The sequence below is a fragment of the Myodes glareolus genome, chromosome 13, assembly GCF_982192425.1.
Source record: "Myodes glareolus chromosome 13, mMyoGla1.1, whole genome shotgun sequence".
NCBI lineage: Eukaryota > Metazoa > Chordata > Mammalia > Rodentia > Cricetidae > Myodes > Myodes glareolus.
The window spans coordinates 20,341,882-20,358,570 of NC_142038.1; the positions used below are offsets into that span (position 1 = coordinate 20,341,882).

General features: G+C 44.0%; 1 protein-coding gene across 5 annotated transcripts in view; it reads right to left on the reverse strand.

The window, feature by feature from the left end:
• Ldlrad4 (low density lipoprotein receptor class A domain containing 4) overlaps positions 1–16,689 on the reverse strand; it is a 320,979-nt gene that overhangs the window by 183,205 nt on the left and 121,085 nt on the right. For all 5 annotated transcript variants that reach the window (XM_087895936.1, XM_087895934.1, XM_087895935.1 and 2 more), the window contains one exon: positions 12,345–12,819. In XM_087895936.1, the coding sequence (XP_087752062.1) occupies positions 12,345–12,384 (40 nt within the window). In that variant the 5' untranslated portion in view covers positions 12,385–12,819. The remainder of the gene's footprint in view (positions 1–12,344; positions 12,820–16,689) is intronic.

Below are 16,689 nucleotides of genomic sequence, written 5' to 3' on the forward strand. Positions count from 1 at the left end.
GACGGCTCTGCCACATCCTAATACTGCTATCTTGGTAAGTTTAGATGGAATCAGCCAGTGTGTAAGCAATCCTTCTAATCTGTCACCGCTAAATGTGGTAAACCTGTCTCCCTCATCTTTTTTCCCAAATGCTTGACAAAGATCTTTTGATAGAATCATTTGCTTCTTGCTTGACATTCATCCCCTCATCAACATTCTGAGTTTGTCAAGTAAGAATTCAAATTAAGAGAAAGTTCCCAAATCATCCTAGGTAGCTGGTTCTTACACTCATTTGCTGACTGCTTTCTCTGGAACTGTCTGGCCAACAGGAAGGGACCTAAGTTCGGAATCTACCATAGGACAGAACTCACCTCCAAATTCTCAGCACAGCATGCATTCATGCAATCTCTCTCTCTCTCTCTCTCTCTCTCTCTCTCTCTCTCTCTCTCTATCTATCTATCTATCTATCTATCTATCTCACTAAGAATTTAAAAACTATCTGCAAGGTTTTACAAAGTACTTATGTGAGAACTTCTGCCTTTATTCACAAAAATATTAATTCCTAAAATGGAAAAAAATCTACGAAATTTAATTTTTTTAATTAAAAGAGAGTCTCTACAGTACCCAAAACACATTTTGGTAATATATCTAGATGACAATCTTTTTCCCTTTTTTTCTGTTTTCTCTTGTTTTTCGAGACAGGGTTTCTTTGTATAACCTTCGCTGTACTGGACCAGGCTGACCTCAAACTCAGAGATTCATCTGCCTCTACCTCTTGAGTGCTGGGATTAAAAAATTTTCATATTCCAAGAAACAAAAACTCCTGTGATTTAGGAGATTTTAGCTCTTAGGCAGTACTAACACTAAACAGGTAAGATTCTGAGGTAAAATTCTCCTAATGACAGCACAAATCTGGGTGGGAATGACAGGTTTCCCTGACTTTTTTTTTAAAACTATGGGCAGGAAAGGATAACTCACTGTACCACAGAAACTAGGGAAACCACCAAGGAAAAGCAAAGGGGTCCCGACAGTCAAGAGCCTCAAGAGAAGAAGGGAAAACAGGAGGGAGAAAAGCATGTTTTCCACTCACATCTTTTTTGAAAAGCAGTGTTTCTTGCTGAAAATATGATGAAAAGTGTGTCAGATGTTCTCATTCTAAGTGAGAAGTGACACACGATGTCAAGACTGAAAACCGCCTTGGCAAAGAGCCACCGTTCGTTGCCACTGCGATACCACTAGGCTGTTGTCCCCAGATGAAGACAAATTCCCCTTGGAAACTGCGTTTGCGACTCTGATGTAAACTGGCAGCAGTGTTATCTGCCGGAAGCAAGAGAATTTGAAAGGGATGCACAATTAGAAAAGGCCTGGAGTAGGTGAGATGACAGGAGGACCAGGGCGGAGAGCAGGTGCCATTCTCCACAAGGAAGCCCCCAAATACAACCTGGAAAGAGTGATCGTGGTAGCTGTTGTTTCTTCCATGTCCCTCAATTCTGCTGCAAAGAAGCCCGGGCCCTCCAGGTTTAAGAAGCAGCTCTGCTGGACTGGCTCACAGTTCTCAATGATTAACAGTGAGAATTTGCTGAGCCAGGCTGTCTGTCTGTCTCTCCTGTAACTTCTACCAATGTGTTTGAGCCATGTGCTTACAGAATGCCAGAAAATGCAGACACTGAAGTGACTTTGAATATATAAGGTCTTTTAGTGGAACCAGTGCTTGAGAAGTGAGCAGTTTTCACAAAGCAATGATTCAAGAAAAAGACACAGTGTGCTATATTTAATATATACATACACATACACCGCTTGCTAAAATGTATGGATTCTCTCTCACTTGGTGGGGCGAGAGGGAGTTAGTTAAGTGACTATCCAAGTGTCCAGCCTGAGTATGTAACCATATGGATGACTGTCACATGCTTTCTGAAACCCCATCTCACTTCAAGCCCAGCTTACACATTGTCTCTTCCACACAGGACGCACGTTGGAGAGACCTTGCCACACCCTCTTGTTAGTAGCAATCATCACCACACTGCGGCAAAGCCACCACCCCCTTATCTCCTTTCTCCAGATGATTTTCTGTAAGAGGTGGTGGCTGCTTTTGGAAATTGCACGAGCTTTGGGTCAAGGTCTCTATTATCTGTTTCCCCAGCCACCATGTAAATTTCATAACTGTGAACAAGACCTGGCTCTGTCTTATTCATCATGTACCACAATCCTGACTACAGTGCCTCATATACAGCAAGGTCTCAATATATATGTGTCAAATAAATAAATCTAAATGTGGCCTTGTGAACCACTAGATAAACCCTGTCCATTCATCCTTACAATTAAAAAAAAACCCACAAGGCCTCATACTATCCCCCAAATATTTTCAGAGAATGTGTAAGAAGAGAAAGACCATACATATGCGTGTTCTTGACTCAGTAAACTCACAAATATGTATAACCCAAGTCTGAATTCCTGCTAAAAACAGAAATTCTTGCATGTCTCTGGGATCTTACAGGACATCAGAAAGTACATCAAATGCTTCCAAAGCACTTATATATACAAAAACCAATCCCTCTTTCCCCACGTACACTAAAATAAACATAGGTGATACTGATATAACCCCAAAGAAACTTGTCATCAAGATAAACTACTAAATGACATGCTTTCCTATTTTGAAAGTCATTTCCAGTCCCTCACCAAGTACCTAGGCATTTTTAAGTTACCAAGGACAATTCCTCACTCAAAAGGTTGGACATTCTTGGTCTAGTATAAAAGACGATGAAAATCAACAAGAGGACCAAGGTCAATGACCTCCAGGCTCAAGAGCACTTCTGAAACCCATAATAGACAAGAGGAGTGGGGGACAGCAGGAAAAAGGCAAAGAAAGATAATATATAAACCATTTATGGGCATATATAAAGGAATTATATTTCTGCATTGCTACAAAATGTAGCTAAATAAATTGTATCTAAATGATATATATGTAATAAAGCCTGTGGGGTAAAATCATCACATCACTCCATTCAGAACAATTCATTGCATAGAGCCATTAGTAGACTTAAAAGATGTATACAAGAATCAGAAACTTATTTTGTTAGAGTGATTTAGCAAATTAACTAGAAAGTATACGTTCACATGAGCATATATCATAACTTCCAGTGCTGCCAGTGCTGAAAGGGCAGTTCTCTGGGAAACGTCTCAGATCTCACCAGCAAATATGCTGCCATGTGCAGAGCTGCTAAAGTTCTCAGAGACAGCAAGTTTGCCGCTGTCAATAATGTGAGTCTATAACCAACAGTCTCTTGAGGCCCTAAAGCCAAGCTGTCAGTAGCAGCAATGTCCCTGAAGTAAGACTAACTACGGCCTACTTACTATGTATGTCTCATATACAGTTCTAACCGCTTTACACATCTACAGTCAAGGAATGTTCCCCTCCTCAGCTCTGTAGCTGATGCGATCAGTTTCCCTCAGTGAGGAAAGTGAGGCACAGAGAATTGTTGCTTTGCACTCAATATGACACACACTGATGTGACAGAGCCATGATTCGAACCCAGAAAACCTGACTGATGCTACATATGTGTAAACACACCACCATCCTTTCTCCCTCTAGCTAAAAACATATAGAACATCTTAGAACATAGCCAATTTCAATATTAATGTTTTAGATGGCTCTTGCAAAAAAATTCCTAAGAGGTATATGTGTTAAGGTTGAGGAAGTAAGAGAAAGGCCTGTTCCATGGGGAAAGGCCAAATTCTTAGCATGAGATCCCTTAGAAGGAGTCAAGAATCCAGTTCATTGCTGGGCACAAGTCCATAATGACAACCATCACTGGCTTTTTTTTAAATCATGGTCTTGAGTAAATGGACAAAACCAGTCTTATAGGTAGTTTAAAAAGATAAATATTTGCCACACAAAAAGCTAGCCCTAGCCCTCAACTGCCTGACCTTTACACCTCATGTTGATCATGCTGCTGAAAATCCCTGCTTCTCTTAAAGGGCAATCACTCCCACAGTGATCCTTTCAGCTTCACAGCATGTCAGTAAAGGTGAGCACGATTCAGCACTGCTGGTCTGTCACGCCACTCTACACCTAGGTGGGGATTTGACCACAATTACGCTGGTAACCTGACCTACCATGTCCAGGAAACATGACCCCAACCAACACACCAAGCCTTTCATATGCTCCAAACCAGGAGTGGAGACTCAGGAAGGTCAGACACTTTGCTCTGAAAACTTCCATAACCATCTATGGGTCAGGGGAGCTGTTGACTAAAAGGTCCCAGAAGCAAAGGGGTGCATGGGAATGAAGCTGGAGCAGAAACAACCCTGATGAACCAAACACAGTTGAGGCTGGCATAACATAGAAGCACATGCAGAGAGGTTAGAAACAACAAACCACTAAAACCCTTGGCTTAAATTCAGTTTCAATACCTCCACTCCTACTTTTCACAAGAAAAACCAGATTCTAGGCAGGCAAGTTAAGAAGTCACCTAGGATGCCCATCTACACCAATGCAGGGGGCCTGGACACTTTGCTGAAGACAATACCTACATATCTCAGTGAACACCGAGATGTTGAGCATTTACCCTTGCTGACGACTGTTCATAGTCTGTGTACCACCAGAGGAGAAGGGCAAATACCAACCCAGCTACAAACCCTTCAATCTACAATGGGGATCTGTCTGCATGATATGCTGTGCAATAATGGCACAAAAGTAACAGGAGCAACCAACCACCATCTGGTCGGAATTAAGGCCTGCGCCGTGAGATAGAACCCATGCCTGATATTGCTCAGGTGGCCAAGAACCAGGGACTAGATAGTCTATGCACCTAGGAGAAAAATCAAATACTATTCTTCTAACAGAACATAGCAATCTAATGATACCTAACAACTTCCTGCTATACTCATTGATCAGCATCTTGTGAGACACTTCCTCCTGAAGTAGATAGAAACTAATGCAGAGACCCAAATCTGGCCAGTGTGCACAAAGTGAGAGACTTTAGAAAATCTCAGTCCTTCACAAGATATCTTCATCAAACTACCCCACTCAGAGATCAGTGAAGGGTGGGAAAGAGGCGGAGGAAAGACTGTAAAAGCTACTGAGGATGGAAGATACCAGGGAAACGGTGCCTTTCAGACACAACAGGACTGACATAAGACCTCAGAGTTGGTGGCAGCATACACAGGCCCTGCACAGGTCCAAACCAGAAGGGATCCCAGCACTGAGAGGGGAACTGGACACAAACCATCATGCCTAACCCAGAAGCTGTCTCCCGTTGACAACCACTTACAAGGGAAGAAAAATCAGTGTTCTACAATGGGGTCTCCCGGAGATGCAAACTACACCTAAGGGCAGGTCGGTTGGCCCAGCAGTAGATGACCAACGCAAAACCAATTCAATGGTATTTTTTGAGATGTTTCAATGCTTTGTTTGGCCATTTTTTACCTTATATATCTTTGGTTTATATATTATGGTTTCCAATTTTGTGTTTTTATGGGTTTTATATTTGTGTGTATGCGTGTGTGTGTGTGTGTGTGTGTGTGTGTGTGTGTACCTATGTGCCTATGGAAGTGTTTTTCATGCTTTTCTTCACTTGTTTTTTTTTCCTATTTACTTGCTTTGTTTTACTCTGGTTTGGTTGATTTTTTTATTTGCCTATTCATTTCCTAAAGAGGGAAAGGCAGCATGAAATCAGACAGAGAGGAAGGTGCAGAGGATTCAGGAGGGATGAGGGAGGGGAGACTGTGACCAGAATACATAACATGAAAAAGTGTTTTCAATTAAAGAGAACACAACCATCCCACCTGCACCTAAAAGAAAAGAAAAAAATAGTATGGGACAGAGGAAGCTGTCAGTGTGTGAGCAATCTGCAATGCTGAAAGGATCCTGACCGATACTCTACAGGGAAGCGAACCTCAGGCAGTAGAAAGTGGACTGTCACCCGAGGTACTTCGGCTAAACTCAGTGACAGACACAGGCCAGGTCAGCAACAAATAATCACCTCTCCTCACAGCGAGCACCAAAGCAGGGCAGGAGAGTTGGTTCAGTGGCAGAGCAAACTGATGGGAGAAACTACCATTTTCTTCCAAACATTCCACCAAGTTTAAAGACCTTTGTTCTTCCGGCGCCACATGATCATTTCTCCCTTCTCACTCCCCTTCCTTCCCCTTCCTTAAGAGCCAGGTTAAAATCTCTATCAAAATAAGTTCAACAGTACTGGTTTGATTTGGGGCACGGGTGGTGGTGATAGTGTGTTTGTTTACAAAACCACTTTTACTATGTAACATAAGAATGTAGTCTTTCAATCACACAAAATGAACTATTTTAATAATCTTTTTGGTAAACTGTGGCATTAACCACACTCACACTGCTATGCAGCCATCATCACCATAGTTCATTTCTGTCTCAGGCTCTGTGAACTCTAAATCCAAAACAAGAGTAACCAGGCTGAGATTAAAGGTAGACACGTAAAAGTCTTTATTTCCAAGTTAAGACACACACTCACTGGGAGTTTCTAATAATTCAGACAGAACAACAGAAGCAGAGACTACTCTGCCCCTTAGGGCTGGCAGATGCTGGCAAGCCTGCCAACTCCCAGGGGACATGGAACAAATGGTCCCTTCCCCTTCGGGCACTAAGAAGGCTCATGATCTGCTTGGCAACCAGGGCATGGTTCAAAGATCTTTTCCCAAGATTTTGTTCATGATTCTTCTCTTGCTCCTACTTGAAAAGTGGTTTATAGGATCTTTTAAAAGAAATGCTCCAGGCAACTTTGGGAAGTGTGGGCTGAAGTTATCTATGGGTCATCCCAAGGGCATGACCTTGAAGACTACAGCAGAGAACCAGAAGTTGCAGATCTGGGGTAGGCAGAAGGCCGTTCAGATCCTTCAGAACAGTGTCCTCCCTGTGTGCGTGGCACACTAGCCATGCCTCCAGGAAGACCAAATCTACTCACACAGACAATAGGAGAAAGAAGGCATCCCAACTGCTCAGTTTAAGGGTTCTTCCCTTTTGCTTATTAGTAGCTAAGACCACACGTCCACCAGCACCCATAAAGAGCTTCTTTTCAGATATCTGAAGGCAATTAATTGACTCTTATCCTCCTCGTGGGTAAAATAAACATAAGGGAGGCTTGCTATAAATTCTAAAGAAATCAGATCCTCTGGCATAGCTCTCCAAGGTTAAACAGGTTCTCTCCTGTCATGGAAATGGTCTGCTTAAGTCTGTAAGAATTGTGCAAAACCTTTGAGGTATGTAAGTGTGATATCAGAGGCAGCAAAGATACACATTCTCAACCTTGGCGGGATGTTCACCAAGTCACTCTGAAGTATAAGCTTCAGGCCCTCCCTAACGGTAGCAGGAGGTCTAAGATGGAGGCTGACTGACAGTGTCTAAAATTCTTATGTCCCTCCGCCCTGAGATACCAGGTCTTTGTTTCTGCCACAGTGTCTTATCTTCATCATTACACAATTACCTCAGCATGCTGGGAATAAAAGCACCTAAGTTTTTAACTAGCCCACATTACTAAACTTGGAGGTGAAGAACCTCACATGGAGTCTTCGGCCTGCCTGTGGCGCAGAGTGTACCAGAGTTTCTTATATGCATGTGGGAGGTGGGCAAGGGTTTCGCCACCTCAGCTGAATGCTGGGAAGCAGCCCACCAATTCAGAACACATTGGCTGTGAACAAGCAACAACTGGCAAGTCAAAGGAACTGATGTTAGCATAGCCTCAAAAGGAAGGATTAACCAAGGCTCTTGAGAAATTGAATCATAAGCTTTAATAAATTTCACTACTTCAGACCGTTAATTCTGTTCTGGGGGCTTATCCTACGGAAATAATCAAGCCTGCAGAAGGGCTTTTGTGCGCGAAGGTATTCATCAAGATGAAAAGGTGCATATTCAACGACCGGAAAGTGATTTTAAAAGTCAAGTATATAAAAGGATATTATACAGTAATTTAAAGCCATATTTATAAAAAATGTTCATACTGTAATGCAAAAAGCGAATGATCCACTTATAAAACTGAACATGCATTATGAACACAGCTCTGGATGAGGGATTTCGCACAGGGGACAAAGATTGAAAGGATCTAAGTCAGAACGCTAACAGAGAGAAAGTTTGTACAGAATGGCCATGAATTTGTAACTCATTTACTTCTTTTGACTTGTCTACACTTTCCAAATTTTCTTACAATGAGCAGATATTACTTACAAAGCAAAGGTTTTGGGTTTTTTTTTTTTGCTACAAATTATCACCTAAGCAACTAAGATCATTTCTCAATATGTTCAAAGAACATCAAAAACACTATCATAGATCAGCCCAAGAAAAACCCCGCTGGAAAGATGATCTTCATCTATGGGTAGAGCTACATTCACTCTGAGCAAAGGATGGAAGAGCTGACTTCTAGCCACATGGTGAGGGAAGGTGAGAGGGCTCCCAAGTTTTCACCACCTTCAATGTCACAGACTTCAAACAAGTGATGGCCTTCCCATGCAAACATAGCCTCAGAGGCCACCTGCTCTTCCCACAGCCAGACTGCAGTCTCCTTGAGCCTTGGCCTCCAAACAAAATCACTTCCTACGTGATTACGGGGCAAAGTCTTTTAAGTTGAGGTATGATTAATGGCATGGTGATTTTTTTTCCTTGTCCCAAAGCAAGAGTTAAAGCTAAGGACAAATGCCTTGAGTAGGGCACCATTGAGAACACACAAAGCAACATTCTTTCTTCTTAGCAGGACAATTAGCAAACTCACTCCCATCTTTAATTTCAAGAGCACATGGGATGAAATGTGGGATGAAAGTGAAAAGAACAAACAGCAACCAAGAAAGTCAGCAATAACTGTCTTTCACCGTCGAGGCCAACAGCTTCATCCAGTTGCTTATCTTTTCCATCCCACACCATAGAGCTGTGACAAGTGACAGAGAGAAGAGAGAGGACAGGAGCTAAGACAACGAGCCAAGGCTATCCAAACCCCCGGCAGGCTAGCCCAGTTTCTTAGCTATTTTTCCTAGTACTCAATAAAACATCCTAACAAAGGCAACTTAAGGGAGAAAGGATTGATTGTGGCTCAGACATCTGAGTTACAATCCACTGTGACAGAGGGCTCACGACAGCAGAAGCGTGGGACAGCTGGTTGACGACATCCACAGTCAAGCAGCAGAGAGTGATGACCGCTTGCGCTCCGCTCCCCTATATACAGTACTGGATCTTAGCCCAGGGAAAGGCGCCACCCACCGCATGAGTCGCCTCTATCAGCATAGCCTCCACGGGCATCTCCAGAAGCCATCTCCCAGGTGACTCTAGACCTCATCAGTTGACAATTGAGATTAACCGCCAGAGCCAAGTATTTACACATCCTCGATTTGTCTCACTAGTCATTTCCTAGAGATGTGGGGAAGCTACAAGCCATCATCCTGAACACATACATGCGCTGTGATAAATAGTACTGGGCATCCAATAGCATCTTATAATGAGATGGTTAGTTAAGGAAGGTGCAAACAAACAGCACACCTTCGTTTGAAACTGAGTCTCCCAGCCCATCTTTGATCTCTCCTGAAACACTGTTCTATGATCCCAGCCCATTTTCAGTCTCTCCTGAAACTCTGTTCTATGATCCTGACATTTTGCATTTCTAGGTTTTTATGGACACAAAAATCCGTGGTGTTGTTAGAATAAAGGTAGGTCCTGATTTAGGAGATTTAGGTGATGCGGACACTAACGAAATTCTGATCTCTGAGGGCAAAACCCAGGTAGCTGTATGGTTCCCCCTCTCAATCCAATATATAGCTAGCCGTGAGCAGGACATTGCAAGCTGGCAAAATGATTTAGCAAGTAAAGGCATTTGCTACCAAGTCTGATGACCTGAGTCTACCCCCAGGTCACATGTGATAAAGGGTAAGAGCTGACTCCCTCTGGTCTCCACATGTGCACCATGGCATTGTGTGCATGCGTGTGTGCATGCATGCGTGTGGGGGGGGGGGGGGGGGCGTGCACGCACATGCTTAACTAAGTAAGTACTAATTGTTTTAGAGTAAGGTAGAAAGCAATAGAGGAGGACACTGGACGGAAAAACTAAAAAGAAGGTCACTGGCACTTCCAACTCTGGGCTCTACCAATCCTTCTCCACGGCCCAGAACACCGGCATGACAGTACTGGCCTCGGAGGTGCTGTAGAGATTAACAGAGGAAAGAAAAAGAAGAGAGAAAGAAGACAGGTGAGACACTCAGGGCCCAGCACGCTGAGCTCTCAGACATATTAGCCACAGTCAGCATTTTGCCAGCAATCCTGCCCTTGCTCGCGTGACTGTCACTGAAGCAGGCTGACACAACAAGGAACAGATAAAAGGACAACGCAATAGAGCTCTGGAGAAAAGTAAGAGATAAGAAAATGTGAGCCGAGGAGGAGGTGCCTGAGAGTAGCCCCCCACCCCCACTCCAGCAAGCACATGGTGGGCGGAGGGAGCTGCTGCGGGGAGCAGATGCAGTTGGTAATTACAGTAACAGCTATCATTTCCTTGGGCTTTAATGTCTGAAAAGCCCCAGCTATGGTACCTCGCAGGGATGCTCCAAGCAGAATGTGGGGCTGCCTGTTACTTCCTAGAAAGCCACATGTTGGCCTGTCTTTTCTTTTTTTCCCCTTGGGGTAGAGGGGCAGGAAGACTGGGTGCCACCAAGTGGAAACCACAATGAACAGGGTGGCAAGGCAAGCGTGGAAGCAGCCTCCGGAGTCAGGAAGAAAATAGCAAGTACAGGAACTATTCAGATCCTTGGGAGCAGTGATGTCAGGGTTAACATCACTGGGGATGTTCCTGTCTGGGGACGAGGCTGGTGTGATGAGCCCGGGGTTCCTCCTCCTCAAATTTATCTTGTCCCACACCCTTTCCCTTTTCTATGGTGGTCCCTTCTTCTCAGACTGCTTCTAAGAGCCATTTGACATGAATCTCTACCCGGCTCTCATCCTTAGTTGCCTTCTGGATATCAAGGAAGCTAAGTGACATCTGACCACTTTACAGAGATGCTTCAAAGTCACTACCCTCCACACGGAAGGGAGTATAACTTCCATGAGCAAGCAGGTTTTTAAACCTAAACAACCAGAAGTGCACAGGTTAAGCAATTATTAGAAGGCAGAGATTACAACCCAAGACATCTGAAGACGATTCTAGAGAGCTTGGCTTTGTCCTGCCTTCTGAGTCTATGTTTAAATATCTTTAGCCATGATCATTTGAGGTTAACCTTCCCCATCACAGCTCCAGACAGAAATGCGTGAGTTCAGGTTCCCAGGTGACAGCCATGGTGCTGAGACCTTTAGAGTTGACCCATGCTCCCTCCGTGAAGATGAGGAGCAGACAGGGCCGGACCTGGTCACCTAACTCCACAACAGAACTCTGACTCAACATCTCACGCCAGTGTCCTTAGTCTTCCCAAGAGCAGTACGGCGGAAGCCTAGGGCATCTTCATTAACAGAGACATGAGAAGGAACTGAGCAATAAAAAAGTCTACGGCATGCCTCTGTGGCTCTCAATTCCGAACCTCGATTCTATTGTCCCGGCACCCCCAACCACCTGACCCACTCTCGCTACAAAATTTGAAAAGTCCACAGTTTAAGATTCCTAAGACAACAACACAGTTCACTTTTCCTATTTCTATCATCTTCCCTTTTAAGTAAAACACACAAAACCCAAAAATGGCTCTTTTTACATAAAAAATATTTTTCCTGGATTCCATAAGATTCTTTTTACATAAGATTATTTTCCCTAGGTTCCATACTGTTCCCAGTAAACAAGAAGCCATAGGTCCAGAAGACAAAGTTGTTTCCCAAGTTAAATCAAAGATCCAGAACTCAAAATCAAAAGTCACTGTATCTCCGGCCATGGTTCTAGCGTTAGCCAAAGTGATTCCTCATAAAATGTGCAAACTGGTGGCCAGTAGGGGAAAAAAAATCAACAATAAATCCTGATTTAATCTTAGCTTCTCTGAAGGTTCATTGACAAGAGAATGATCCTAACTGCAAAGTTAGCTCGGCCACGATGGCCCCGACCACATCAGCTAGCTCTGATAAACCGGAAGACGGAAAGTAAAGATGGTGAAGGAAAGGTTACCGGTCAGAAATGTATTTCCCCTTGGAGAGTTTTCCTAGCCCTTTAAAAAAAAAAGAATCACTAATGCATTGTTCTGCAAATGATACAGCCCTATTTAGAGAAAGGCGGCAAAGTAGACTATTATTTTGTCGAAATCGGTTACCATGGCAGCCTGAACCCTTGACTCTGCATGGCCTTCGGCTTATATGTTTAAATATACCTCTATGTTATATCCAGTTGTTTGGTATTTGTTACACAATACCTGATAGTGAAACCAACGCCTCCCAATTATGTGGAGAGTGTTCTCACCTGTGAACGCATTTGTGGCCTGAAAACCAGCTTCCGGCATACTGCTCCCCAGACAAGCCTGTGTTTCAATTCTTAACTAGTCCTGTTGTGAAGAAACCGCCCTGGCAAGGCCTCAGGTCACTTCCATCTTAGCCTGTCCAAGTCCATCACTCTGCTGGTCCAACTTGGGGGAGCATCTGATGCCCGCCGGCTGTGCTCCCACACCCTGTGAGCAGGCACTACCTGGATGACACACAGTCCAACAGCATGTGGAACACACAGTCACATCAGCCGTCCAACCAGAGAGTTGAAGCCATGGTGGGGTCAGGAACGGAGAAGCTGTCCTGCTGAAATCCCGCTGTCCCACCTCAAAACAAAGGTCTCCTCGGCCTCACGGCGGCCAGCATCTCCCAAGAAGTAGGCAGTCGCAGCCTCACCGGGGGCTCTCGGGATGTTCGGAGCAGATACTCTCTGCGCTCTGCTTCTTCTATTCTGGCTGAAATTAAAAAGAAAGAAGTCACTTTCTTCAGAACCTTGGGAACCAGTGAGAGCAACAGACCTGCCGGGCATGGTGGTGTGTACCTGTCGTCCCAGTCCTGGGAGGCTGAGGCAGTCACTGAGAGCATGGGAAGCAGACTTTACATCGAGAGACCTTGCCTCACAAAACAACACAACAGCAGATTAATAGGCCGATAAAATCAAGAATTAAAACACAGCTCAGCCATGACCATGACCCTTCTGTGAACGTTGGGGTAAGGGGTGAGGGGGACACTCCCACTTACAATCCTCAAACACATCCATTTTTTTAAGCCACTCTAATAGAGGATATAAGTCTACAATCTCCAAACATCTTTCTTCGGCTACTTAGACTTCACACACACACACACACACACACACACACACTTAAGGAATTGATTTTCCAAAGTTGAATCCTGAGGTCTTAGAAGTGGTCTTTAGTTCCATCGGTGCTCCAAGAATGGGGAATGAAGATCTGGAAGAAGCTTACACCATAATGAAATGAAGCTTATCCAAGGGATGAAAGATGACTCATCACTTGGACATACATCAGAACACATGACACGGCCCACCAACAGAATGAGGACAACTCCAAACAACCAGCTACATAGAAGCAGAAAAGACATTTAATAAACTTCACTATCTCACCCACTCCCCCCTCCCCGGAGAAAAGCATTAGGTATAGAAAGAACACACCTCAGCACAAAAAGGTGACACAGGACTGCAGCCAATACCATTCCAATGGGAAAGGCTGAAAAGTTTTCATCTGAGACCAGGAACAAGGCAAGCACATTTATCAACACCACACTCACCACAGCACCAGATGCCCTAGCTGGAGAAAAAAGGCAAGAGAAAAAAAATGAAAAGCATCCAATTTAGAAATGAAGCTAAACTGTCCTTGCTGGCAGACACCTGGATTTCTATAAGCAGAAGAACATAGTCTACTAAAGATCACTAGAACTAATACATTTAGTAAAGTTGAGAGCTAGAATATCAACACTTTATAAAAATAAGAACCATTTTTATATATCAGTGCAAACTTACTACGAAAGAAATAAAAATATTCCAATCCACAATGCCTACAGGAAGCCGGTGTATTTAATCCCAGCACTCAGGAGGCAGAGGTAGATGGATCTCTGTGAATCTGAGGCCAGCCCTGTCTACAAAGCAAGTTCTAGCACAGTCAGGGCTATGACAAGGAGAAACCCTGTCTTAAAAAACAAAAACAAAGGAGAAGGAGAAGAACACAGACAGAAGATAGACAGACAGACAGTTAGAGGTAGGGAGGAAGGAAGAAAGTATGCCTACAAGGAGGAGGAAGAATAGAAGGGAAAGATGGAAGGAAAGAGGGAGGGAGGGAGAGAAAGAGGAAGGGAGGGAAAGAGGAGAGAAACTAATGTTGGGAACAGAAGGCAGCGAGGGCCAGTTTATGCTTACACAAGATAGGACTGACGTGGACATCTGGTGAGCTGTGGGTCAGCACAAAATGACTGACACCGGATGTCTGGGGAACCCCAAAAGTAAACAGTGATTGTCTCCATTGCATAACTATTGTTCACAGAATGCCATTTTTGTGTGAGCTCTGTATAAATACAGCCTTGAGGTTAGAGGCATACGCTTTGCCAGCCTGCCTGTGTGTTTGTCTCTATATGTTGCCGACTTCTCTGTGGCCTGTGTACCAATCTGTATATGTGCTTATGTGTACCCGTGTGTGGCCCATGTGTGACACCACGTGCCTGGGTTCTAGCCAGCAGCTACTTGTCTAGTGGCCCCTGGGCTGGTGAATTAAGTGTGCCTTATATGCTTGAAGCTCCTCACAATCTCTTTGAATTCTCAGCCTCCATGAAGCCTCCTCCATTCCTGGCATTACAGCACATTTGAAACAATGCATTTAACAAATAAAGTAAGATTTTTTTACAATATAAAGTTGCAAAACTCTGATGAAGCATATTGAAGTGAACACACACACAACTGGAAAGATAGACCATGTCCAGGGATTAGAAGAATTACTATTGCCAAAATGACCATACCATACAACATGATTTACAGATTAAATATAATACCCATGAAAACAGCAATGTTATTCCTTCTGAGATAGCAAACTAGTTCTAAATCCATATGTAACCATAAAAGATCCTAAATCCAGGACTGGAGTGGTGGCTCAGCAACTGAAAGTACTTGCTGCTGCTCTTTTAAAAGACCCAAGTTCAGTTCCTAGCTCAAAACTGCCTATAACCCCAATACCAAGGTATCCAATTCTCTCTTCTGACTTCCTTGGATGCTCACAAACCCATGACACATACACACTCATGCACATTCACACATACAAAGAGCCTTAAAAATATTTATCTTCTAAAGGATCTTTTAATTTATCCGATTACAAAGACGTCGTGAGCAGAAGACTGGGAGACATCTAGACACCTAAACTCCAAATGTACTGCGAAGCAGCCAAGCGCCCGCAGGAAATAGCACACTGACTTACGCGGCAGCAGAAAGGATCCAAAAGTGCACATATTTACAGCCAACTGGTCATTAACATATAAGGCATATAAGGCACCAAAAACACACATTAAAGAAAAAACTAGTCTCTTCCCTAAAAAGTGCTGAGGAAACTGGAAATTCATATTGAAAAGAATGAAACTGGACCCCCATCTCTCACCACATAGAAAAAGCAATCCCAAATACAGCACGGGTAGAACTATGAAAGGCCTGGCGTTTGTTAATATTGCCTTTTGGTTTGGCTTGGTTTGGTTTTATACGCCCCTAGAAGCACAGGAAACAAAAGGCAAAATTAATGAATGGACTTAACATCAAACTAAGACTGTCTTTCACATTGCTATGATAGTCAACAGAGCACAGACAACCTACACAATGAGAGGAAATCCATGCTCCTCAGACTAAGGAAAAATATCCAGACTATACATTGGGGGGGGGAGGAATTATATATATAACAGGCTGAAGACATGACTAGAAGGACCTTTAGAGAACATCTGAAAACAGTCAGGAGTATACGAGCAAATGCCTCTGAGAGACCGGAGCCTGGCTCCTCAGCCTGCAGCCCTCCGTCTGGCTTCCCGGCACTTCACATAGTCTACTCCATACAGGTGTCCTGACCACAGGACACATTTCTCTCCCTGCCCGTCTCATGAGGACAAAGGAGGTGGCTATTTGATTCTCTAAACCTCCTCAGCACACACAGCCCTGCCTTTGCCTGATAGGTGCCCAGTGAAGAAATCCTGAAGGAGTATCTGAGCGAAGGAAAGCAGTGGTTCAGCACAATGCTTCCGAAACACTGTTCCTCCCACGAGGTAAATGGGTGCACAGACAAAAGTTCAGCAAGTATTTGTTACATAAACCCACCCCCAAGCCTTGAACTTACGAGTGCTATGCACCAAGTGTCTTCAGCTCTGACCCTCTTGACTAGAAGAGGGGTGACTTTCACGCCCTAGCGGGGCTATATAGCGAGTGCCCTATCTGGTAAAGACCTTTAGAGGCCGCTGACTAGATGGTCTTTAAATTCTAATGTCTAGTCTCATTTATCAAGACTTCAGAGGCAGAAAAATCTACCCTACAGAGTCTAATTGACCCAACTGTCCAGGGTGTAGGAGAGCCACGACGTACATGTATCGCTGGCACTGTTCTCCCCAGCCTCTGAGCCCGGGGTAGTTCTCAACTTCCAAAGCCTGAAGCTTGATAATAATATCAAGGTGGGAGGAGACTTACTGAGTACAAAAGGTCACAGGCTCAGCCTGAGCCACACACACAAGATCACACCCTCTGAAGATAGCCCATTGGCATCACACACACACACACACACACACACACACACACATTTATGCTTGCTCAGATG